This window comes from Scatophagus argus, chromosome 10, assembly GCF_020382885.2.
Source record: "Scatophagus argus isolate fScaArg1 chromosome 10, fScaArg1.pri, whole genome shotgun sequence".
NCBI classification, from domain to species: Eukaryota; Metazoa; Chordata; class Actinopteri; family Scatophagidae; genus Scatophagus; species Scatophagus argus.
The window spans coordinates 12,596,750-12,622,386 of record NC_058502.1 but is presented as its reverse complement, the minus strand read 5'-3'; the positions used below and the strand labels follow the sequence as shown (position 1 = coordinate 12,622,386).

Genomic DNA, 25,637 nt, shown 5'->3' with positions numbered 1-25,637 from the left:
ATCTGCAAATATTAGCTATATGCGTTCATAGTATTTCTGCCTTCCACAGTGTACTTTGCTTTATCTTTGTAATATTCTCCCATAGGACTTTGGATGATGTGTTTTCCGCTAATTGTGCAGGAGGAAACCATCCGCGTCATGTTACACAAAACATTTGCTGCATAGAAACTACACTACATTTATTATGAATCTTTATGGTAATGTGGTTCCCTAAAGAAAATGACTCAATTTTTTGTGTTGCTTGTCTTGCTTTTTCTCTGTTTCAGTTTGCTTTGAATTATGCAAAAGATACGAGAATTTTAAGAATACGTGCATGGAAACTGATAACTGAGTTAAATATACATACAGTTAAGTGAATTTAATGGTAAAAAAAATAATAATAAAAAGGCACTAAAACGACTGAGTGGTTAACTGAGCGGTAGTTAAGGAGTATTTAAGGAATAAGAGCGTGATTTTGGAGGCTGCTGGCTGGGAGAAAAGGCCCTTGCAGGAGCCAGGCCTGTCTGCCGGCCTGAAAGCCTCTTTCTCCCTCTCTGGACCCATGCTGCTCTCTCTTTATTACGGCTTCTTTAAATGAGTTTATCACGCTATGAGGGTCTGCGCTGCCAAAATGTAACGTTTTGCCCCCTTTGTCTGTGTGGAGAGCCTCAATTGAGTCTACATTTATTATTTTGACCTTTCGGTAGCCTCAAAGCGGAGCTTCATTCGGGCCTTCCCTGCAGACTTTTGTGCTTCCCCGCGGAGTGAAGAGACGACTTTTTTTTCCTCATCCTTTTTAAAGTTTTGTTCCAGTGAGCTGACAAGAAAGCAAGCTCCGGGGGAATATTGAATGAAAATAAAAATCAATTAGGCCATGGCCTTGTGAAGATATGGGGCGCCGCCGTGTGAAGATCACAGAGAGAAAAGGTGCCTGGCGATGATTGGAGCGGCCAAAGAAAGCGCACACATAATCAAATTTGTTCTGGTGTTTTCTTTATAGTCAAAATTATCGTTTTATGTGTATGAATGTGTATAAACTGCTACAGGCCAATATGTAACACTGTTCTTTTTTTTTTCTATCAATGAAACAAGCCAAACAGCAGCCGAGATGATATTATTTCATTTGAATCATTTCGTTGTGTAGAGTTAAATGTAACAGAAATAACCAGCTTCACTGGCAGCTTGTCAAGTCTTTCGGCTGTAACACCTTGAAGTCGAGATTTTTGTATTTCCACAAATCAACGCTGTGACGAAATTTGGGTTTATTATTAATTTAAGTAAGGAAATCAGAAGTGCGTTTTCCTTTGGTAGTGCGATGAAGGACGATGTTGTGCTGGAATTATAAAACTTAATACAGTATGATTTGATTCTGAAGGCTAATGCCTGACGGTTTACGACCACTTTTATTTTCCACGGTATTTTAATGACTTGACCTTAGCACTGACTGTTTACCCTTGCCCCATAAGCGCTTATCTACACACAACCCGATGCGAATCTGCACACCAGACCCATTGAGTTTATGTGCAATTTGTGCTTTGTGTAACAGCTCCATCTAGTGGTGTGAAATACACATTGGCGCAACGCTGGGTGGCGTCATTTTTTAAAATCACACTCAGATTAATAGCGGACGGGATTTCGTTCATTTCTTGAGAAGTTAGAAATGAGCCTCTAAAATAATATAGGAATAGGAACGCGCTAATTATATGCAATCAACCTGTATCACTCGATCTGTGTGCAGTGTGTTACACAAATGCAGAAGACAAAGTCAGTGTGTATGCAAAAATATATATATACTGCCAATAAAGTGATTCTTCTTCTTCTTTTTCTTCTCTATCTTGCAGTGTAAGGAACACATACAGCAGACAGGATGTATCTTCCCCTTTGGGTTCATGTTGCAGTTGCAGTACACTGAAAATCACTATTGAGTTTTATTTGAAAAATGTACACGGACAACAAGTTGCCCACTTAATGCAGACAAACATTTTGACAGTTGAAAATGAAAAGGCAAAGTCATTACAAGTCACCAAGTCCGGGTCCATCCATTACACACGGACCACAACACACCTGCAAACCCCTCTGCACTCCGGCACACACACTCTGATTTTGGATACTGAAGCTCAGCAGGCGGGTTTTTCTGTGATAAGACACTCTTGCGCACTCAGTGTAAATCCTTGAATCCTATATTAAACAGCTTGTATGCTCCACTACCAATCAGGATTTTTGCATCATTCAACTGATTTCATTAAGGAGATGAGCTGCTGATATCAGGAACTGCGATGTTGGCCGAGCTCTTCATCTGCTCTTTTCTACTTGTCCTGGAAACTGGCCTTTCTCTTCTCCACAAATGCCGTCATGCCTTCTTTACGGTCATCCTGCGGGGAAAAGACACAGACACACACACACACTAATGATTGGACTGACAACATTAGAGTCAACCCCCTTAACTCGCTGTCAGATGGACTCTTCCACTTACTGTAGCAAAGGTAGCGTGGAATAAGCGCTTTTCCAGACGATTACCCTCAGCCAAAGTCAGTTCATAAGCTGCGGTCACAAGGAGGAACAATTAGGACGATAGTCAAATGTGTTCAGTTCAGCAGGTCTGAAGATGGTCCTCTCTTTTGAAATGGTAGAGACTAACTTTACACACCTGCGTTAACAGCCTCTTTTGCCATAGCACTGACCAGTTTGGAGTTGGATGCAATTTTCTCCCCACATTTAACAGCTTCGGACACCAACTGGTCCACAGGACAAACTTTACTCACCAAACCTGACGAACACAAAGAGCTACTGAATCAAGTGCGACACATACATGAAGACATGTCAGTACAAAATGTGGTAGCGTTATCAGCCAAAGTTACTTCAAGTATCAAAAGTAAAAATACATTATAAAAAAAAAAACATTATAGTTTTTATATATTATTACTATTAGGTTGTTATTGATGCTCCTGTTTGTAAGGAGAGTTTTACTGTTGCTGTTGGTTGAGATGGAGCAAGATTTAAGCATTTAAATAAAGCTGATCCCCTCCATTGAGTCAGAGAATAAACCTCAGGGGCCACGGGAGGATTAAGCAGCAAAGGAGAAACAGCAACGCCCTCATTGATACATTTATATTCTTTTTTATGTTTCTCCTGTCTTTCCATCCATCCATCCATTTTCTATACCGCTTATCCGTCAGGGTCGCGGGGGAGCTGGAGCCTATCCCAGCTGACTACGGGCGAGAGGCGGGGTACACCCTGGACTGGTCGCCAGTCAATCGCAGGGCTGACACACAAAGACAGACAACCACACACTCTCACACTCACACCTAGGGGCAATGTAGAGTAGCCAATTAACCTAATGTGCATGTTTTTGGTATTGTGGGAGGAAGCCGGAGTACCCGGCACAGGGAGAACATGCAAACTCCACATAGAAGGGCCCAGACCGGGATTCGAACCTGGAACCCTCTTGCTATGAGGCGACAGTGCTAACCACTGCACCACCGTGCCGCCCTCTCCTGTCTTTCCTTTTTTCCTGAAATACTGGATAATTTCACTTAAGTAAATGTGCTTTCCAACTCTGCTGTTACCTGACTGCTTGGCGTCTTGTGCATTAATTCGGTCTCCTGTGAGTACCATCTCCATAGCCAGGGATTTTCCCACCGCACGGGTCAGTCGCTGGGTGCCACCCGCCCCTGCGTGATTACATGAACGTGAACGGCTGCTCCAACAGCAAAAATGTGCCAACCTCAGAATAAGATAGTGAAGTCTGCACAGGGAGGAAAGTAAGACAAAAATGAGGCTTTACCTGGGATGGTCCCCAGCAGGATCTCTGGTTGGCCAAACTGCGCCTTCTCTCCGGCATAGATGATGTCACACATCATCGCCAGCTCACAGCCTCCACCCAGCTTGGATTTCAGTTGGGGTAATGACGAACAGGTGAACGTTATACAGATAAATTATGCTTTAAATGACTAGCAGAAATGGGATTCCACATTGGAAATGAGAAAGAAAAAAAGACACTCACAGCAAATCCATTGACAGCTGCAATCACAGGCTTCCTCACTGTGGACACCCTGTTCCAATGAGCCAGGAAGTTTCCACCATAACACTCCTGGAAGGTGCGATTCTGCATTTCTTTAATGTCCGCTCCCGCTGAAAGACAATAAAAAAAACCTGAGCTTAACTCTGATACGTCAACAGCTTACTGCACATTCTTTGGTCCTTGCAAGATTAAAGATAATCTTGCAGATTAAAGAAAGATTAAAGAAACAAAAAATTATGCGTAGAAAACACATGCGATTCCCCTCACCAGCAAAGGCTTTCTCACTGCCAGTGATGACGACGGCTCCAACGTCACTGTCGGCTTCAAAGGCATCCAGGGCCCGTCCCACCTCCTTCATCAGCCCGTCACACAAAGCGTTGAGAGCTTTGGGTCGGTTCAGCTGGATGAAACCCACGTTATTCTTCTCACCTCGCTTCTCCACCAAAATGTACTCATACTGACCACCTGCATGCAGAGAGAACCAACGTCGATGGTCAGATGACACTTTTGTGCACATATGAAGGGTTTCTGCAGGGTTTATCGATTTAAGACATTTTGCTCTCATTCCGGCCAAAGTATGAAAGTACGATGACAGACCAGCAGGGACAATCAAACTGAGAATTCAGTAAATCAAGCCTTTAAATACTTTTTAAAGCCTTTTTTGGGGGAAACACGATTCTTAAGACCTGCACGTACCCTGTGCACTGCTTGTCACGACTCTGTCCGCTCATTAACTGGTGCTGTGTGGGCTCTCAACCGGATGATGAGTCACCACAGTGGTCCAAGCTGAGCTGACTTTTTTTTATCCTCAGGACAGAAACACTGATACAACAAGGTAAACTGAAGTCCTAGTTAATCATTCAAGAAAAGGTGAAGAAGCCACCTTGACACAGGGCCTTTACACCTGCCACAGCTGTGTTAAGGTGGAGCAAAGTCAGAGAAACAAGACTCATGGTTGGTGGTTGCACATCTTTTGTCTAAGCGAGGCCTTTAGGAGAAAATTCATCCAAAAGAGACATTGTTCTCTGAGCTAATCCAATTATTTTGGACAGTTTACACGTCAAACCACAATCACCTGTCTCTTAAAGCTTGATATCTGAGCGTCAAGACTTAACATGATTGAGGTGAAACTTTTTAAAGCTTCACAGACACTGAGACACCAACTGTGTCACATACAGTTTTTTGACATTCAGATGAGTTTTATATTAATATATAAATGAAGGAATTAAGTTTGTATTGTTGAGCATGGGCTTACAAGACATCACAAATTAATGAGCTGGATCCCAGGCTACACGTGTGCAGCACATGTCAATAACTTTTACAGTCTGACTTTCTGCAGAATAATTTCTTTGTGTCCATCACAAAATGAAATGTACATTTTTAAACACATCAAAATTAGACGACCAGTTAATTTTTTTAATGATCGATGCGCCAGAATATTTCAAGGTTTTGCTGTCACATTGCGTTGAGACTACTTTTTCAGTCACACCTGCTTCAGAATTTGTGATTCATTGTTTAGTTTTCTGTTTTATGTCTTGTCTTCAGTCTTGTGACGTCTCAATGAAATGTTAAAAAATACGTGTTTTAACTTTAACGTGTTATCCCTTGGCTTTAAAGCAAATCCACAAATAAATCATATCGTATAAACACGTTCAAGTCCATAAATAATATCCAGACTGGATAGAAACAACCCCTGTAAATCACATTTTAGGGTGGAACTGCCCTTTATTCAGGTCTGGTCCTCATGACAGCAAGACGCTACGGATTTATCTCGCGTTCAAGTTCCGCGTTCATCGTTCAAGTGGCGCAAATAACACGACAAACAGATGGATAAATGTTGGAGAAAAGTGAACCAGCAGTCTGCCTGCACAGCACGCGTCGCGCATTCAGTGACGCAGGTTTTCCTGACATTGTGGCAGGCCAGTCGTTCATGTGGTTTCAACAAGCTGCACTTGGGCTGCCTTTTAAACACACACCTGAGCTGTAGAGGCGGGCAGCAGTCAGGACAGCCGGCGCTGCTCTGGAGGGCTTCAGGAGCGAAGCAGCACTTCTGCACAGGAAGGCCATGACAGCGACGACGGCAGACTGTTGTCAATGAACTTGCTCCAAGAGCGCAAGGACCTCTTTCCTCTGGCGGTTTCTTCTTCGTTGGTGTTTCTCCACGAGGTAGCATGAGCACAAAGTCGCATTACCGCCACCTAATGCTTGCGGAGTGTCATTGTCTTCTTCATTATATTATAATGAAGGATGGTATAATATATGGCATGCTGTTATTATATTGTATTTTATTGTTGCTGTTTTTTTTTATTGTTGACTTCTTTATAAATTATTCCGAGATTACACATTAATCAATAACACTTAGCAGATATTATGTATTATATTAGTCTACCATGCGGTATTACTAGAATTTGCTGGTAAATCCTGGAACTCTGCTTGACAAAATCAAGCCAGCATGGCATAATGTGCATCCTTTAAAAAAAATAATTTAACATTTAAAAAATACATTTAGATTCAAACTACAAAATCCCAGTGTAACGTAAGAATTGTCACAAAAGGACGAGGCGTACGTGATTTGATCTCACAGAAGAATATCAAGTTATGAAGTTCATCAACAGGGGGCCCCCTTTCAGCTTCATACAGAAGCCAAACAAGCTTAACAACATTTTATCATAATCTTAAAATCAAAGGCTACTTTATACAGACAAGAGACTGATGTATATTTAAAAAACTATTAAAAACTCCAAAACCTTTTTGTCAAGACTCACCTCAGTCTGACAGCATCACGGTTTTTGACGCTCCTGTGAACGTGCAGCGCGTTCTCGCAATCATCTGCGTGAACGAGCCTGCATCGGCCGTGACGATTACCTTTCATCTCTCCTCCGAGTGTCCAAAACATCAGCTAGGATAAAACCACACCGACATCCGACATAAGGTAAGCATTCTCCATCAGGGTATAGTCTTCTGGTTAATGTGGCCGTGGGTGTATATACATACAATTCTTGTTTTTCTTTTTTTTAAATGGGGCTGTGATTCCTTCAGCTGCTTACAGGCTAATTTCTAACAATACAACGATGAACTTCATGCATGCACAAATTTGTATGTAACATATCCTACGTGTAATAATGAAAATATTTTTTACATTTCTTATTGGTCTACTTACCTGCTAGATCTCTGTAATGCATTTCAGAGGATGGCCTATAGGCTATTACTGACAAATATGCCACCTTCTGTCTTTTTCCCCCCATAATCATCCATAGACGGAATATTATTTAATGAATAAGAACACTGAAAGCCAAAAGCTATTTTTTCTGGTGAGCATATTTATTTTTAAACTGGCCTACTTTAATGCAGAGGGACAATCTGCAACACGGAAATGTGTCTTTCTGAAAACCATTCAACAGCACTGAACACTGCAAAGGAAATCTCAAGAGTGAGGATCAGAAGTATAATCTGAGTTACACCAGTTCAAGATGGTAGTAGCTGAAATGTTGTGCCACCCAGAATCGAATAAGATTAATTTTAAAACAGATGGATAATTTCTCTCTTTTACATATTATCACAGTATCGCCACACACAAACCTAAAATGTACTTCTGTATTATGTCTGTTTTGTGCTCAGATGTCAGGAATGAACCAGGTGCTTGCAACATGCTGGACTTGCCTCCTCCTCTCTGCTTTCCTGTGTGAGCCCGTGCTGTCCAAGGGCGGTCGCGGAGGCTCCCGGGGTTCCTCTCGGGGGTCCCCCTCCCGCAGCTCCACGGTGGGGAGCTACCGAGGAGGAGGTGCCCACGGTGGTACCCGCTCTCGCTTCAGGGTGGCAGGGCGGACGTCCCCTGTGAGGGTGGCGAGCGCAGCAGCAGCAGGGGCAGCCGTGGCGCTAACAGCGGATAAATGGTACGCCTCTGCATACCGCCGCAGCAAAGCCGACAGCTCAGAGGAAGAGCTGGATTACTACAACAGGACCAATTACTTTGATGCCCTAATGTCAGGATCAACCCAAAACGGATATTCTCTCTCTCAGCTGGTTTCTATCATTATTGCAACATTCTCCCCAAAGTATGGACTCCTCCTGGACAGTATGCTGTAGATGTTCGAGTTATTTTTATGATAAATACCTGATTTGATCAAGGACTGTGCTTCTGTCCTGGATCTGACTATAATGTGCAGGACTGGCTGTCACCTGCACTGGGAAGATCAGTTAGAGGCACAACATGAGTGGTGGGAGGACACAACAGCCACAGAAACCATCACTGTACTGTATGTTTTTACAAATATAATCATCTATACCAACAGACAAATTGTACATTACCAGCACAATATTCAGTGTGACTTTTCACCTCTCAAAGTCCAATCTACATGTTTGTGTGAAACTGGAGGTAGTTTCCTTCCCTAAAGCTTGATTACTATATGACTGAGGAAAATGTTTTAGCAGAAAAAATGTCACAAGTCTTTATAAAGAGTGCAATCAAACCACTCGCTGCTACATGTATTTGTGCTGCCAAACTCAGTTGTATCTTAAAAATCTTTATTTTCATAATATGTACAGAAATGCAAAGTGACCAATTTCACTGCTCAGTACAACTGAGGTTAAATACTTGTATGCATTAACAGACTTATTTCTAAATCTACAACCTGGAGTTTATGTAGGACACTGAAGTGGAGGCACCCACTCATTCCATAAAGTTTCCTCAAGTTAACACCAGCATTGTTCTGGCCCTGAAATGAAAACTGCCAGGTGTAATTATTCCCCAGGACTTTTGGCTTTTAGAGAAAAACAAACAAACACACACACACACAGTCGAGTTTTTCTTGTTTTTTTTTTGTTTTTTTTTTTTTGTTACTCCATTCTTTTTGGAAATCTTAAATTTAAGCACAGGAGTTAAACAACATGCTTAGTGAAGACACACTACAATAAGGTGAAATCATCTTCAATTTTTGTAAAAATCATACCCTTTTATAAGACTGGAAATTGAGCTAATTAATTTCTCTTTCTTGTGTACAATCACAGCTGGGAGGGACAATAGAAAACTGCTGCTTTCACTGTTAATCATGTCTCCGAAAAGTTTCTGTCCATCAACCCAGAAAAGCTTTTTACCTGCAGTAGAAAACTCAGGAGCAACAGACTGTTCCATATCAATAAGTGCACTCTAATATACGACACTTACGTGTATAATAAATAAAGAATTTGTTATCACTGTATTATGCTAATAAATATCCTGATTACACCATGTCAGGTGTATTGCCTCATGTATTCCAAAAACGACGCTGAGATAAAATGTTTCTGAATCAAGTTACTTTTTTTTTTTTTTTAATTTACAAAAGACACATTTTACATCATCCCATTTTGTGGTTACATATAAACCCATCCAGGCTGAGAGCAAACTGGTAAAACCCAGAAACAGGCTCTGGTTATCTTCATGTAAAAAAGCTCCAGTCAGTCCAGCATTACTTGTCCCAGCTCTCCTTTCCTGAAAGCTCTTATGAAATGGTAAGCTGCTGCTGTGTAGTTTGGGACGGTGACGGTAACGTTCCCTGTGGGAGGCGAGCATTGTCATTATGTGGCGAATCTTCAAGTCAAACATCCTGCATCAGCACAAGTGTTTCAACATGGAAAACAAACTTCTTCAGTACTCAGAATAATTCAGTGCTTTGTGGTAGCAATGTAAAATTACTTGCATTATACTGTTGTAGGAACATGCTTATTCACTTCCTTGCTGAGAGTTAGAGGATAAGACTGATAGGACTTCCATGTCTCCCAGACGCAAATCTACCACCAACAACCTGTTAGCTTAGCTTAAAAGCTAGGAATGAAAGGAAACGTCTAGCCTGACTCTGTTCAGAAGTTAACAAATTCCACCGGCGAGCACCTCTAAATCTCACTACCTAACATGCTTGTTTGTTTAACATGTCCAAAAACCAAAATGTAAAAGATCACAAGTTCTCTGGTCTTATGCAGAGTTGTGTGTGGCACTATTTCTTGGCTCAAAGCAGTGACTTCCTGATGTCATTACACCCTGCCAGAGTTAACAAACTGAGTGGTTTTCCTGCACTTTTTATTTTACAGAGCAATTTAAATTTGTTTGCGCTGACAAAAAGGTAAAGATAAAGTTCAATGATTGTCTGATGTTTAAAGATTCTGATGGGTAGGTTGTGTTACCTTTCGACAGAGCCAGGCTGGCTGTTTCCCCCAGTTTCCTGCCTTTATGCTAAGCTAAGCTAAGCAGCTGTTGGCCGTGGCTTCATATTCACTGTACAGGCCTCAGAGCAGTATCCAAATTTTGGGAAGAAATAAAATAATTCCCCAAAACAATGAACTACTGTTTAATTAACTGAAAGACAGCCAACCAATAACACTCTTTGTAGCAGGAATATCTGTAGGATTAGCATTTTCTTACCCACTCCAGTAATGGCTTTGACCCGCTGTGTTTTTCTGAGTTTTACAGCAATGGATTTGAGGACATGTTGGATGTCATCACTAGGCTCTTGGAGGTCATATTTCTCCACGTAACTGCACAGGAACACACATATACAATGAAAAATGTGCAGCAAAAGGAAAACAGTGATCACATGAAGGTTCATTCAATCGCAGTTTAGCGCGACGGCTCACACCTGAACTTCCCTAGTCTGTTCAGAGAATACAGTAAGTAGTCAGCGATGATGTCTTCACCCACTAAATGGTCCAGAATAGTTCCTGGAAAGAATTAAAAAAAAAAAATTTGTTCAGCACATTGGAAGAATAAACCAAAATAGAATAGAAACAAATTATATTTATATATAATTTGTATATAAATTATATATACAAGAACAATCCCATTTTTCTCACCACATAAAGCCAGCTTCATGCCTGTTTCAACACTCTGAATCTTCGGAGGCAAGACTCCTGGTGTGTCCAACAGATGAATTATGGGTCGCTCACACACCTGAGGAGAAAGACAACTCCAATAACTGAATACCAAATACAGATGGGAACGCACAATGAACCAAGAATAAACACACATACATAGAAACCAAAATGTCTTCTACACCAACCTGAATTTTTGTCAGGACCGCTTTTGTTATACCTGGCTCCCCACCTACTCGAGACGCACGACCTGAAATTCGAAATTGGCAATTACAATATTCATCTATTTTAGGAAGTGAAAATTATTTAAAATCATCATCTTGAATCAGCTATCAAGCACTTTGTTATACACACCTTTTTTCAAGTTTGTTCTTCTTAATGAGTTAATAAGAGATGACTTCCCTACATTTGGCACTCCGATCACCATCAGGCAATAATTTATATTCTGAAAAATTTACATGAGGAGGTTAGAGTAAAGCCAATATATTAGTATCTATCCAAAAAAATCTGAATAGAGAGAAAAATGGGGGCATGGAGGCTTTAAATAAATAAATAAAATTTTAAATAAATGACATATCAGTAAAGGAGAGAAGGCTTTAAAGTATTGATCACAGCTCTCACAGTGAGGATACCAGATTTCAGAAACAAAAATGTTCGAGGTTGTTCAGAAATCATTTCTCCACTGACAAGCTTACCTCATCTCTGTTAAAGCGTGGGTTGTTCTGAATAATATCCACCACCATTGGCACCAGCTACAGAAAAAACAGGAATAATTTGCATATTTGTGCTCATAATCTTTCTCTCGTATCAGCTGTAGACAAACCTCAGCAGACAGCCCAATGTTATATAGAGAATGAAAATGGCCTTTACTTTTTTGATGCTGTCGTCTCTCTGCTTTAAACAGTCTGTGAAGAGAACATTCCTCTGCCCATTTCTTTCTAGCGTCTTCAGGATTCTCTGCAGGATAAAAGTTAAGACATCACTTACTGTCAGCGATTTTAAAACACTCGTGATGTGTGACTCTGCTAAAATCTGACCTGCTTGTTGGATAGGTCAGTGAGATCCATCTTGTTGAGAACTAGCAGGTGTGGTCTGACGTCTAAAGTCTCATGAAACACAGGGTTTCTTCCGGAGAAGGGGATATGCTTATTGTTAAAGAAAATAAAACAGTTTTCATTTCAACAGTATGATTGAACCAACCTGTCTGGGACACAGAGTACACTGTATGTTACAATACTACCTGGCCACAGATATTAGGGTAGTGATTTTCTTTAATGTGTTAATTTAGGAAGATAACATATTTAAGCACAAAACTGCAATAAAGAAGGACTTGAAACTAAAGTTTGGACTGCTCTGGAGAGCAACAGAGCTGTGGTGCCACACAAGAAATACAGCTAGTTCCACTACTACTAGATATACTAGAGACATGTATTTGACCAGTAGCTCTGGCTGGTTTTCATCAGCCCAGGAGCAGTTCTAAGATAAGATCACTGCTGTTTACTAGCATTAGTTATATATTTTTTTTTTATCCAATTCTGCTGCTGGGATTTGAGAAGACGAGAACACTGTGATTCTCCAACCTTTGCATCCCTCCTATGGTTTCTAACTGCTTCTAGAATTTATTTAAGAGATTAATGAAAACCCCTAAAATAAATCAAAAGTGCTGTCCTTGTGGTTGTATCAAGATGTAGTTACAAAGGCGAATACTTTCAGTGCTCATATACTCTGAAATGATTACAGCACCTAGAACTGTTTAGTCTTTTAAAAAACAGCTTTCAGAAATAAAGTGATTGCAGGGCCATTTTAAAGTCTTAATTTGCAGTACTTTATTTATGATTACTCTCTTCTGTGTTGCGATTTTCTTGATTTTATTATTTGTGGTTAGCTATTCTGCTTGACTGAGTTTTGTAAATAAAATGTGTGACCTTGTCTTGAAAAGTACTAAACATACATTATCAAACAGCAGGCCTCTGGCACAACCAGAAAATATGAAATTAAATCTGCTGACAATAAATCAGTAAACAAAAGGATATTCTGGCATCGTGAATTTCTATAATGCAGTCCACACTCTTGAGGCAGGCTCTCATCTGCTTGAGTCCTGCAAATAGTCCATTATTACAACCATTATGTGACCAGTCACTTATAAAACTCAGCAGATACGATATTAATATTCCAAATATACATTTCATATATTCTGGAGATAACTTTAAGCAAGGCAATCACCTTTAGCCATATGACCGGGGAACCAGTGAGCTACTTCCCGTTCACCAAAGTCGAAAAATGTTCGGAACTTGCCGACATTACGGAGTGTCTGGTACAGTTTCATGGCTCCTGTTAAAATAAATATAACTACGCATGAACCTTATTAAGGTTAAAGTCAGACTGACTCTGACCGAACAACTCCTACTGCACTAGACATGCTGGTAATGTGTTACACTGTTTATATACCGACTTGAGACTGCAGTAAAACATCTTTGTTCCGCTGTCAGACCTCGTCTGTTTTTAGCACTTCATGCGCCAACATCCGCATTACTGCCCCCATCAGGACAAAAAATGAATTACTTAAATCATGGTCTCCCGGATTTGTGCAGGACCTGAACGCCTCGTTGTAATAAACTGGTGGCTCTATTCAATGGAGAAACTTAAAACCATCTAACAAAATCTCATATAAAATTTAGTCTGTGCTCTACTATTTAACAACAGGCGGCTTCTACCTTAATTCCTCCATCACTGTTGGACTCATTTTCAGTAAATGGCAGCAAAAGTTCCTCTTTCAGATGCTCCTTTCATAGATTCCTCTATGGAAGAAAAGGCATTGAATGTTACCCCATGAATGCATTACAACTTTCTGTACGGTGGGGCCCTGCTTATCATCTTTGCCCTTGCCACTGTTATTAGTAAGCTCTTAAAATACTTTTGTACTTCTGCAGAATATTGTTTGGCAAACTCAGATTATGAGCTTCAGTGACATGGCATAACCCAGATGGATGTTCGTCCATTAGCAAGTTGTCCTGAGTTTGGTGTGCCCTAACATCAACCTTGTTTTCTCCTCAGTCAAACACCTATAGCACCTGTACACACTTGTGCATTTTTATCATGTAAGGCTTAGTTTTTAGAATCTTTTTTAAAAAAGTTTTTCCTTTGTCACTGAATCACTGAACAACTTTTCCTGAAATTTTAATGATTAATATATTAATTCAAACAATAGTTCTTGCATGTTCTCCGGTACAAACATCCAGTTTTTGTGCAAGTGCAAAAGGAAACAAATTGCAATTTACAAACAAAATAATTAGCAAATTAAATGGAATTTAAAATGTTTTAAAAGAATGTAAAAATACATGTATAGTTTATTAACAGTATCTGACATATCAAAGGGAAGTCAGTCTTTTTCAAAAGACAATGAAGTTATAAAATTACTCCTCATTCTTATAACTGCTGATTTTCTTACACTTAAATAAGCAGTGTCACACTTTATTGGTCAGGAAACCTTTAAGCGACTGATTTAAATGAACAGCAGGCTTCCATACATAGGCTATTTTTATTCAGAGTCTGATAAATCTCTGTGTTAAAGCAACATGGATTTAAAGCTTTGACTTGGGTGGTTTGGATGGACTGATGGAGTAGTGAGAGATGAGTCGATCAGCTTCCCTCCAGCCAGTGAGAAGGGCTCCGTGGACGGTGGAGTAGTAGCAGGGATGCGTGGCCTCTCCAGCAAACAACACCTGCAGGGGCTGAAACAGACCAGATTGTTGGAATGCAGCGTCTTAAACCTTGGTTAATTACCCTTGAGTTGGCATGCATGCTTTCTGCACTCATTTGTGTTTTAATAAGAATATGTGGGTACTGGTGCCTGTGATCCCTTTGAAGGCAGGGGCTCCATCATGTTCTCCAGGTCCTGCACTGAACAGCCTTTTGCTGGGTAACTGTAGGATCCGCATGTCCAGGGATCGTGAAACCACTGGGAGCGCAGGATTCTCCTCGGGGTGATGATGGGGTTCCCTAAACGAACACAGTTAGACCAACGACCAGGACAGGAGGGGCTGTCTTACGTTTTTGACTTATTTAGACTCACCTGTAAATTGGCGGATGAGTTGTGTGATGCCTTGCATCACCTCCTGTTCAGACAGTGTCTCCATATACTCTGACTCATGCCCAGCAATCCAGCCACACAGAACATGGCCGTGTCTGAAAGTTAAACCACAGACAGTACTGTATCCCTAATCAAAGAATTTGCCAGTTGTTTTCCATTAAATACAACATAAACAAGCAAGACAAGCATCAGCGTTTGCATGTCTTATATGGTTACTGACCTTTCAGTGGTTTTGAGCACAGTGAAGCCAAACAACTTCTTAATCCAGGATCTCTGTACATCTGGCACCTGGTCCACCAGGGCCTCCTGAATCATGACAAGAAATAAAGTTCAAGTATTTGTATGGGTTTTTAAGATTTTTTGCTAAAAAGGAATAAAAATCCAACATTTTTGTACAATTATAAGTGGAGAACAAGACAAAATTGTTACTCTTTTGTGTTCATGGAGAGTGATACCGAATCAGCGATTAAATGCAGAGGTTTGACATTATGAAGGTGTGTGAAACTAGTCCAAAAACACCTCTTGCTGGATTAGGAGAAGTAAGAGTTAGTGGGCAAGGAATTCCTGGTGGCAAATGAGCATGATGAGATAATCTTTTCTGTGTTCCCATTACCAAGACTCTCAACTGTCTGAGCCTGACCACTGCAATGGGTAACTGAGGCCTCCCAACACAACAGAAATTCTGCACAGTCCTGCCTGTGTGAGCCTTACCTACATCTAAAGTTAAGTTTATTGCAATAATTTTTATTTGAAGTGTAACTGAGACCAGTATTTTACAGTAAATGTACACTTCTAATCACTGACTACACATCTCACCTCATCTTCCCACAAGAGGTAGATAACCTCACAGTCTGCATCCCACCACGGTGAATCAAACTCCACAAATATTTTATTGTTTGTTCCAAAACCCAGTCTTTGGATGGAGTGCAGCTTGTGTAGAGGGAGAGGAGGATGGAACAAGGCTGACTGGTGCTTCTTTAGATACCCTGAAGAAATAGAGCAAACCAGAACAAATGAGGTCATACTCTGTACTGAAAAACCTGAAATAATATTGCTTACAAATCAAAGCCAAAAGTCTGTGTTATATCAAGTTTGACAGAAAAAGTCACACGATTTCAACAATCATCCTGTTTTCACTTCATAAAACAACATGCAAACTGAAGATAAATTGAGGACAAAAGTTAGGAATTAGGAACACAGGATTTCATATTCTGAGACAGAAAATATTAAACTGTGTTTGTGACTGAAAGCATCTGATTCTACCTAGAGGTACTGTAACAATAACATGATCAGCAGCGATCCTCTCCCCAGTATCACACTCAACCGTCACCATGTCTTTTCTCGTCTCTGTGTTGTTCCAGTGGACACGACGCACAGGCTGATTATACGTCACTAAACCGCTGGGGAGCTCCGATATCAAGTTTTTGATTAGACCCTCATAGCCACTGCGCAAGAGAGAAAATAATGTTTAAGTCAGTCGGACACATGCTGTTTGGAAGGCACACATGTATGCTGTAACAATCAGTTAACTATAAGACTGAATAAGGCACTGAATGCATTAACAGCATCAGGTAAGTTACCAACACCTGTAGTGTGCAACATAACTAACACTTTCACATCATGTAAATACAGATTTTAGTCAAACAATTATGCTGCACTATATGTGTGCAATGTTGAAGTACGAACCCTGGGAATGTACAGTCAAGTCCAGGAAGAGTCTTATAGAGACCAAAGGCCCCCAGGCCCACCTCATCCATGCTGTGAGTCCCATTAACACAACACTCCACCTTCAACATTGTCCTGATGGCACTCATTTGCAGAGACCTCGTGCTGACATCAACATCTTTCCACTTCTCTGCAGCCCGTTGATGCACCTGCGCCATACAACAAGCAACAAAACAAGATGTAGTTTATTAACAAGAACATCTGGGATATTCGAGCCAATGTTGGCTGGCAGCTGATCTCAGATATTAGTATCTAACAAACAAACTGCCAGTATCATTACTATGCTCGCCGAAAGAATTGTACCTTTGACCGTATGAAATCTCCCACACTGGGCCGTGGTTCTCCTCCCACTAACTGAAACTCTGAACTTTCATTCAGCAGCTCAGCAAACATCTCTGTACCAGGATGGATGTCCTCAGGCTTCAGCTTCCGACCTGCACGTTACATCAGTCACAGAATATTAATAAGCGAAACAGCACTGGGCTTACTGACACATATCACATCACTCACAGACTACAGTAAGTAAACAACAACCCATCCAGACACTGACTACATGTGCCAATAAGTACTATAATAGAGAGAGAGAAAGAGAGAGAGGGTACATAGATAGAGATGCAACAATAATAATGTTTTGTTATACCATGTTCAGATGGTGGGTAGATACTGTCCTTGTAACTTGCAATTCCTGATGGAGTTTAAATAAGCATTTGCAATATTGCCAGAAGGTTTTTACAAAACACACAATGTAAAGGTCGCTTTTCCCCTCAAGCTTATCTGTAACTTGTTTGTAACTTTTGTAGAAGACAGCAAATATCTGCTTCTACTGCGTATTATGTTATTATCTTTCACTTCTTGTTAGATGCTTTTTGCAGCTAACTGCTACAAATAAATAATAATTAAAAATAAGAGAGAAAGAGAAAGACCCAAAAAGACAAACATAATGCATCAAGTTATGCCGTCAGATTTCCCCTTACCAGCCTCTCAGTCCCCCATCTTTAGTTTTCTACAACTGAATCCCAATCCCAAATCCCACCATTTTGCTTCCTGTGTCAGACAGCTATTTGAGAAGTCAGTTCTTTTTAAAAACATCTGCTGACCTGAACTGGTGAAAATGGTGGGAACCCAGGGAGGATGCCCTCCAATGTCCATGCTCTGGTTCTCTTGGCTGAGGGCCTCTGGATCCAGGAGCCCATACTGGCGGGCCAGACAAAACACTGGGTTCTCCTCGGACGGTCCATGGATCCAGTTTGCTCCTATCTCAACAATATTGTCACCTACAGTTGGAATTTAATATCATTATTATTATTCTTAACCATGCTTGCTGTTATTTTATTTTTTGCTCATTCACAGCAATTCTGTGTTTTTTTTAAAGCACACTAACCCTGACAGAGTCAGCTATGTAAGAGTTAGTCACATGGTACAGTAGACACAGGTTAAGAAAAAAACAAGTGTTTTTAGTGCGGACTCTCATTCCCCACGGGTTACATAGTTACGAGATAATAAAAGCATGTCATGGTCAGAGGTTTCAAATTACTTACATAACAATGATATATGTTATGACATGAATGTTCCTGCACGACGTCAGCCTTCCTCTATGGATCACAGGGCTTGTAAAAAAAACGCACGGAGCGATAAAGAACAAGAACTGCAAGCTAACGCTAAACGTCCTGAGAGGAAACGGAAAACCGTTAGCTTCCAGGCTCCGCATGTAAATGTCGCCTAAATGTAGAAAACGGTAGGTGAAGCCCAAGCGGTAAGAAGTTTCTACACATAATCACTTACCTAGTTTGCCTGTTTTTATCCTCCCTCCACTTCTTGCAGTCGCTTCAAGTATCCGCACATGATGAAATCCAGCGTTAAAGAGCCTGTGTGCTGCTGCTATGCCAGATATCCCGGATCCTATTATAACTATTTTAGCGTTCATACTCTGAGACATGATTGATTCCTCAGTACAGCATAGTTTACCTTTATGATAGCTGACACATCCGGCTCTGCTGAGCTGATCCGCTCTCCCCACTGAGCAAAGAGACAACGGTTAAAAAATGTCTTCCGGCTATAAGTTTCAAAATTAAAGTCGTAACTTGAAGACAGGAATCAGGTCATGATTGTTAACAAGTAGGTAAATATTGCAGAGCCCAGTTGAACGCTTACAGGACAGGATGTTTAGTCATTGTATTTGGCCCCTTACCTCCCGTGGCCATAGCTACAATATCTTAAAAAATGCTTTAATTAAATGTCAAGCTTCAGTCAGTATTTGTTTTGAAATTACAAGTTTTGATTGCAATTGATAATTGTCATTCTTTCACTTTGTGTATTTCTTACAGAAGAGTAGTAGTTATACTTTAAAACAGAGTCATATTTAAAACAATTTTACTCTTAACCAGAGTTTGGACTAATTTGCTGTGAAATCCACCTTGAACACTTGTCACATGGTTCCTCTGTGTGGGATGGGAACTTTTTATACGTAATTTCTATCGGACGCATGAATTAGGGATGTAGGCGGGGATAAATGGGACCTTCTTGAAGCAGGGCCCACTCAGACAGGGTCTTGAAATGAACCACTAGAGCAGAGCCCGCCTTAAAGCCCTTCTCATGCGAGTTGATACTCTACTTTGCCTGTGTTACCACACAGTTTTTCAATCACGATGACACACAGTAAACGTGGAACTTTTGGGGACCCCTGAGGTCTGCCAAAGGGCATTTTTATTACCATCCCATTTACAATTACAACTTGACCTCAGGACGCTTCCTGCAATACAAACAAGAAAGACGACACTATGACTGTGAGGTTCTATTACAAAAAAGGATGAACATAGATGAGCAAAGCTGTTAGTCTTTCACCTGATACGTGACTGGATGGAAAAATTATGACAATGATGACAACAATTTACAGTACACTATATGTAACCTTGCAACACTGCAAGTACATATACATACTTCTGTTACTAAATCAATATGAAATCAATTATCAATCAATGTTAATTTTACTTGAATAACTGCACTTAGGTGTTAGCAATTACATTTCCTGATTGTTAATTTATTCAGCAAATACTATTAAAATGACAAGAGAGCAGCAGATCTTTCCAGTGGGTTCAGCTTTTTGTGACAAATGTAAGTCACAGGATGTAGTGTAATCTTTTTCAGCTTTGCCCCAAAGTTTATGAAAATTGGGACGAAATATTTCCTTTACTTAGCATAATCACTTGGAAATAAGTTATACATTTTGTGAAAGTTAAAAAAAAAAAAAAAACAAAATTAACACAGATACACTCCAATGGATAATTTGGCCCTTTAACTGGTCTCATGTAATCTATCACATTTTCACATGCAGTATGCAGTACTCAAGATGTGTAAAAATCAGTGGAGTTTCCCTTTAAAAATCCACTGGATAAGAAGCGCTGACTTTGAAAAACTTGAGGGGGAAAATGTATAATTCCAGTATGTGCATTTAGTTTCATCTGGATGGTGAAAGGGACTTATTGTAAGAGTAATGAGCAATGAGTCGATCAGCTTCCCTCCACCCAGTGAGAAGGGCTCCGTGGACGGTGGAGTAGTAGCAGGGATGTGTAGCCTCTCCAGCAAACAACACCTGCAGGGGCTGAAACACACTCAAGGTCAATGTCGTATTTTGGAAACTGTCTATGTACTGTGTTTACACATATGTGTGTGTGTTACCTGCGCCTGTGATCCTTTTGTAGGCAGGGGCTCCATCATGTTCTCCAGGTCCTGCGCTGAGCAGCCTATTGCCGGGTGAGAGTAAGATCCACATGTCCAGGGGTCATGAAACCACTGGGAGCGCAGGATTCTCTTCGGTGTGATGGCAGGATTTCCTAAACACACGCGGTTTATTTATCTTTAGGTCTTATTTATCTTTAGGCTTTACATTAAATTTTATTTTGTCACCACAAAAAGTTGGGATACTGTGTAAAACTTATCCCACAAAAAGTTGGGATACTGTGTAAAACTTAACTGTGATATTTGTAAATATATGCTTATTCTGAATCTAATGTCAGCAACATGTTTCAAACAAGTCTGGACAGGGGCAACAAAAGACCGGAGAAGTTGAGGAGTGCACAAAAACTCTTGTCTGAAAGATTCCACAGGTAAACAGGGTCAGCGGTAACAGATGAAAGGGGCATCCCCGAGAGCACACTGTAATTATACTTTATGAAAAAAAGAAAACAGTGAAGTATTACTGACTATTTTCACCCACAGGAGGCAGCTACAGGTTGTGACTACAGATCAGAGACTCACCTGTGAATGTGCGGATGAGCTCTGTGACAGCAGATTGGACCTCCTCCTCGGTAAGAGACTCCATATACTCGGACTCATGGCCAGCAATCCAGCCACAGAGAACATGGCTATACCTGAGGGTTTAACCAGTATTAGCAGGCGGATTCATGTGCTCTCAATCTGAGAACTTCCCCTGAAATGTTATATAGGGAAGAACGCGCAGCTGGCGCTGTTCAATATGTTGCTGACCTTTCAGAGGGTTTGAGCACAGTGAGCGCTGACATCTTTCTTATCCAGGATTTGCTTATATCGGACACCTGGTCCAAAATATCCGCCTGAAAACACAGCAAAATGTAAAACAAACAATTAACAGGTACTGGTATTTATTTATAGGCAGGTTGTGAGTATTTGCCACTATTGGACTTCTGACTACAACAGGACTGATATCAATTAAATCTGACAATAAAGGCTGATATTTCAGCCTGCCAAGTTGCAAACTACTACAACAGTGATACACACTCTGTCACACTAAATAACATTTAGTCACTGATTGTATACATGCTAGTAAATGTATTCAGTGATTCATGGCTGCACTACAGACCTCATCATTCCACACCAGGTAGATGATATCACAGTCAGCATCCCACCATGGCGATTCAAACTCTATAAATATTTTGTTGCATGTTCCAAATCCTAGTTTCTGGATAGACTGCAGTTTGTGTGTTGGGAGAGGTGGACAGAAAAGGGTTGAATGTTGCTTCTTAAGGTATCCTGCAAAAAAAAAATAAAATAAATAAATAAATAAAAATCATGCTTATCTACTGTATCACAGGCGTGGGATAATACGACAATATACAACCGTCAGATATTGTAATACCAATTATACTCTTAAAACACTGTGGCCAATGTTGCAAATCAACAAACAGATTGTTTCATGGCAACATTGGATTTTTACAGCAATGTGATGAAGTATCTGGATTTGCCAAATATTTAATAAGATAGATTTTCCAAAAACAGACATTCTCAACTAATAATTTCATCCACTTCCAATCTCTTGGCCGATTTTCCAGGATTTATTATTTCACAATGTCATATAGATGGACATTAAAATAAAAAAAAAATGTAACAGAGGATCTGTAATGATTACTCTTCCTGTATAGCCCAAATAATGACACCAGAATAGCCTAGCAACCCAAATAACCTTCTCAGATTTGACAGATGTGCCAAAGTCTAATTTACAATCTTTCTAATTCACACACTGAGACGAACAATAGTAGCAGATGTATGCAGAAGTCTACCTAGAGGTACTGTGACAATAACATGATCAGCAGCGATCCTCTCCCCATCGTCACACTCCACCGTCACAGTGTTCACTCTGTCCTGTGTGTTGTTCCAGTGGACACATCGCACAGGCCGATTGTATGTCACCATGTCAGCGTTAAACTCCTTCATCAAGCTCTTGATTAGGCCTTCAAAGCCACTGTAAAAAAAAAAGAGGCATAAATTAAAATCAAGCTGAATGCATGGGCCTCTACTGGACTCAAGATATTAGTTTATGTCAGTAAGGGTCTGTATCAGCACCCTGTAAAACAAATGGTAAAGGGTTGCTGAATCTGAATGAGAATGTACAGCACAATCAAAAAAGCATCTTAATTTTTTTTTTTTTAATCGCCTCAGAAAAATATGGATCCAAACAACTGAATTATTTTCTAAATTACTTCAACTTTGCAGCATTATGGCAAATGTGATTTTCTTTCATTTACTAATACATTAACTCAAGGTGCTTTAGAGGAACCTCATCAGTGTAAACCAATAGCAAACAGGGCTACCATACAATCCCTCACTCAGTCTGACATGGGTTTACACTTTATTACGTATGTATGGATATGCTGATGAGACGGTGGAGTACAAACTCTGGGAATGTGCAGTCCAGTCCACTTAGACTCCTGTACATACAAAATCCCAACAGGTCTATATCGTCCATGGTGTGAGTTGCACTGACACAGCACTCCTCCTTTAACCTGGCACTGACGGCACACAGAAGCAGATTCCTGGTGCTTTTACTCTTGTTGTTCCACCTCTCTGCTGCTCGCCGTCGTACCTGCACACACCCACACCGAACGCACATACAAAAGGGGTATGGCCTTCAGTTTATAATCGAGAACTTTTCAGATCTTAGCACCCGGAAAATAATTTTGGTCACTGTAAAATATGTACCTCTGATCGTAAGAAATGTCCAGTGCTGACCCAAGGTGACTCTTTTTTATTTTTAAATAGCCAAGTATCATCCACGAGCTCATTAAACATGTCCAAAGCAGGTCTCATGAGTTTGGAGCTCAGCTTCTGACCTACACATCACCCACAGAAAATAAGATATTTATAACAATCTGGCAGACTACTGGACACGTTATGTTTGTCATCACAGGAGCTTATACAAATAACTTGAAATGGAAAGAAACGTGTGTGAAAACAGGCTGATGACATATTGCATTTCTGACCAGAACTGCTGAACCAGTTTGCAACCCAGGGAGGACGTTCATCAATGTCCATGGCCTGGTTCTCCGGGGCGAGGGCCGCCTGATCCAGGAGTCCATAGTCTCGGGCCAGACAAAACACTGGGTTCTCCTCAGACGGACCGTGGATATAACTTGCACCTAGCTCTGTAATGCTTTTACCTGTAAGGGAAAAACAGGATTGTAAGGAGTTCACTTTAAGGTATGATTTCCTTTACTGTCCCACAATGGGGTTTATCACTACATTCAGTATGTTGCTGTGCCGGAGTGTCTAAACTCCGCTGTATGAAAGTGGAGCCAGTCAGCAGGCCTAAGGCTACGGAAAGATGCTCCAGCTAGCGACAGCTAAGGGGGAATGGATTTCTGTGACCACCGGATAAAACTGCAGCTGTTACGTTACACAGGACTCGCTTACCCAGTCTGCCTGTTTTTATCCTTCCTCCACTTCTTGCAGTCGCTTCGAGTATTCGCACACGGTTAAATCCAGCTTTGACGAGCCGGTGTGCTGCTGCTATTCCCGATATCCCGCATCCTATTACAACCACCGTTGGGTCCGAAGCCAAAGTCATACTAGCCCGTCGCTTCATTTGAAGTATCCCCAGCTCTCCCGAAGTTCACCTCAGTGCTAGCATGAACTGCTATGCAGTAGCATCTATAAAGCGTCGCCTGCGCTCGAACCATGCATGTACTCATATAGCATGTTAGCCGACTTCCCTGTGCGGACACGAACTTTGTCCCGTGTGCAACATGACTTCCGCCAGTCGTGCAAATCGTCAATTTAATTGCTCAATGGAGCCCGGGTGAAGGAGCAGTCCCGTAGCCACCAGAGATATCTTCTTTCACCTGCAGTTTTAATGATTAAGCCTAAACCAAAGGGCATTTTTCGCCGACGCGTTCAGTTCCCATTCAGAAATCTGCTGGTTAGTTTTGTTCCTGGTTTATGAGCGTAAGCACCCCAACGTTACTTTAATCTGTGGGGCTGCGGGTTTTCTTTATAGAGGCCCTGACCCCGTCACTGCAGCCAACAGTGTATGACAGTGGTGTAGGAGTCTGATGCGTCTCCTTGCAGACCTTATCTCCTCCAGTGTTGTTGGGCACTGCGCTTCCTCCCTCTACCCTCAGCTCACCTCCTCCTCCTCCTCCTCCTCCTCCCCCTCCTGCGCGGGTGTAACGCCAGAAAGCGAACAGGCTCTGTCGCACATTACATTGCAGTACAAATTTTACGTCCGTTCAAAAAGCAAAGTTATGTTTTTGTGAAACTTTATTGTAACCAGTAAGCACAGTTATGACCAAAGAAGTATTATATGGGCTACATTAGGCTATATATAATTAAAAGAAGTGTTGTTTCCCGTGTTTGCATTTATTTGGTATATCATTGTTTATTGGAAACTAGACTGTAATAAACACGATTGACTCTGGATACTTCAATAACTGACCCAATATTATTCATGGCATAAGTGCATGTAGGCTGTAATTCTGATAGTATGCTATATATGAGGAGCAATGATGTTTCTGTCTTATCATGTGCCTTTTTCTGTGTCCCTAATCAATCTTTGTAACAGGAAACAACTGCCAAGCTGCACTTCTACACTGAAAGAAGTCTTTCAGAAATTCAGTGGAATTGTATTTCCTCACCAACTTAACATAAACACAGGTGTATATGTCTAATTAATTCAAGTTAATTCAACCTAAACTTCCTCAATCATTTCCTTTCAGACCACTTCAGAATGCATGAATTGTTCTAAACTTGAAGTCTTTTTACCTGAAATGATGAGTGTTCACTCAGCTCATTAAATGAGGACACTATGAGGACTCAGCCATGCGCTGTGTGCACCCCACCAGATGAACACTCAGGACGCTGCAGACATACCATATTTCTACCATTTAGAAATACCATTACCTGTGATTGCATCACACAGACCTGTCTGGTTTAGTCACCATGTTCATAATGCATGGCAGTGTTAAATGTGAAACACTATCCACACAACAATAAATAAATCCAAGTGGGTGAAGTTATTACTATCCGATTAATGGAATAATAACAACAATGGTCAACTGACTGTGGGTCAGTGTTTAAGGCCAGGGGTTAGTCCACCCAAATATTGTGTTGCTGTTTGTGAAAGTGTGGGAAAAAGGAACAGCCCTCCTCTCTCAGGATACTCTATTGTGTAATGTTGATAGGTTCACACACACACACACACACACATGAAAAGCTCATGGGAACAAGCTGGCAGAG

At 40.8% G+C, this 25,637-nt stretch overlaps 5 protein-coding genes across 6 annotated transcripts; 1 reads left to right on the top strand and 4 right to left on the bottom strand.

The window, feature by feature from the left end:
* Window positions 1–1,886: 1,886 nt before the first annotated feature.
* On the bottom strand, window positions 1,887–6,158 carry echs1 (enoyl CoA hydratase, short chain, 1, mitochondrial). Its single transcript, XM_046402930.1, has 8 exons — window positions 5,977–6,158; window positions 4,268–4,465; window positions 3,983–4,110; window positions 3,764–3,863; window positions 3,546–3,650; window positions 2,627–2,746; window positions 2,453–2,520; window positions 1,887–2,351 (listed from the first exon to the last, which is right to left on the bottom strand). Exons 1-8 carry the CDS (start codon window positions 6,065–6,067, stop codon window positions 2,286–2,288), a joined length of 876 nt encoding a protein of 291 aa, XP_046258886.1. The 5' UTR covers window positions 6,068–6,158; the 3' UTR covers window positions 1,887–2,285.
* On the top strand, window positions 6,085–9,130 carry sprn (shadow of prion protein). Its single transcript, XM_046402933.1, has 2 exons — window positions 6,085–6,932; window positions 7,619–9,130. The coding sequence occupies exon 2, from the start codon at window positions 7,619–7,621 to the stop codon at window positions 8,084–8,086; it is 468 nt and encodes a 155-aa protein (XP_046258889.1). The 5' UTR covers window positions 6,085–6,932; the 3' UTR covers window positions 8,087–9,130.
* Window positions 9,131–9,277: 147 nt separating this feature from the next.
* Window positions 9,278–13,308, bottom strand: mtg1 (mitochondrial ribosome-associated GTPase 1). The gene is made up of 11 exons (XM_046402926.1): window positions 13,064–13,308; window positions 12,874–12,938; window positions 11,878–11,982; window positions 11,711–11,797; window positions 11,536–11,592; window positions 11,195–11,285; window positions 11,029–11,090; window positions 10,823–10,919; window positions 10,609–10,690; window positions 10,395–10,507; window positions 9,278–9,531 (listed from the first exon to the last, which is right to left on the bottom strand). Exons 1-11 carry the CDS (start codon window positions 13,164–13,166, stop codon window positions 9,434–9,436), a joined length of 960 nt encoding a protein of 319 aa, XP_046258882.1. The 5' UTR covers window positions 13,167–13,308; the 3' UTR covers window positions 9,278–9,433.
* A 693-nt stretch (window positions 13,309–14,001) lies between these two features.
* LOC124066499 (peroxisomal N(1)-acetyl-spermine/spermidine oxidase-like) lies at window positions 14,002–18,850 on the bottom strand. Of its 2 annotated transcripts, none has more exons than XM_046402925.1 (10): window positions 18,438–18,850; window positions 17,753–17,929; window positions 16,959–17,089; window positions 16,617–16,804; window positions 16,194–16,375; window positions 15,747–15,916; window positions 15,151–15,236; window positions 14,913–15,025; window positions 14,691–14,839; window positions 14,002–14,571 (listed from the first exon to the last, which is right to left on the bottom strand). In XM_046402925.1, exons 1-10 carry the CDS (start codon window positions 18,589–18,591, stop codon window positions 14,422–14,424), a joined length of 1,500 nt encoding a protein of 499 aa, XP_046258881.1. In that variant the 5' UTR covers window positions 18,592–18,850; the 3' UTR covers window positions 14,002–14,421. The 2 variants fall into 2 exon arrangements, with proteins under 2 accessions (XP_046258881.1, XP_046258880.1); XM_046402924.1 differs by having other exon boundaries at window positions 14,685–14,839; window positions 18,438–18,846.
* A 473-nt stretch (window positions 18,851–19,323) lies between these two features.
* LOC124066498 (peroxisomal N(1)-acetyl-spermine/spermidine oxidase-like) lies at window positions 19,324–24,481 on the bottom strand. Its single transcript, XM_046402923.1, has 10 exons — window positions 23,817–24,481; window positions 23,387–23,563; window positions 23,106–23,236; window positions 22,802–22,989; window positions 22,187–22,368; window positions 21,490–21,659; window positions 21,138–21,223; window positions 20,910–21,022; window positions 20,331–20,485; window positions 19,324–20,253 (listed from the first exon to the last, which is right to left on the bottom strand). The coding sequence occupies exons 1-10, from the start codon at window positions 23,986–23,988 to the stop codon at window positions 20,110–20,112; spliced, it is 1,518 nt and encodes a 505-aa protein (XP_046258879.1). The 5' UTR covers window positions 23,989–24,481; the 3' UTR covers window positions 19,324–20,109.
* Between the last annotated feature and the right edge of the window lie 1,156 nt (window positions 24,482–25,637).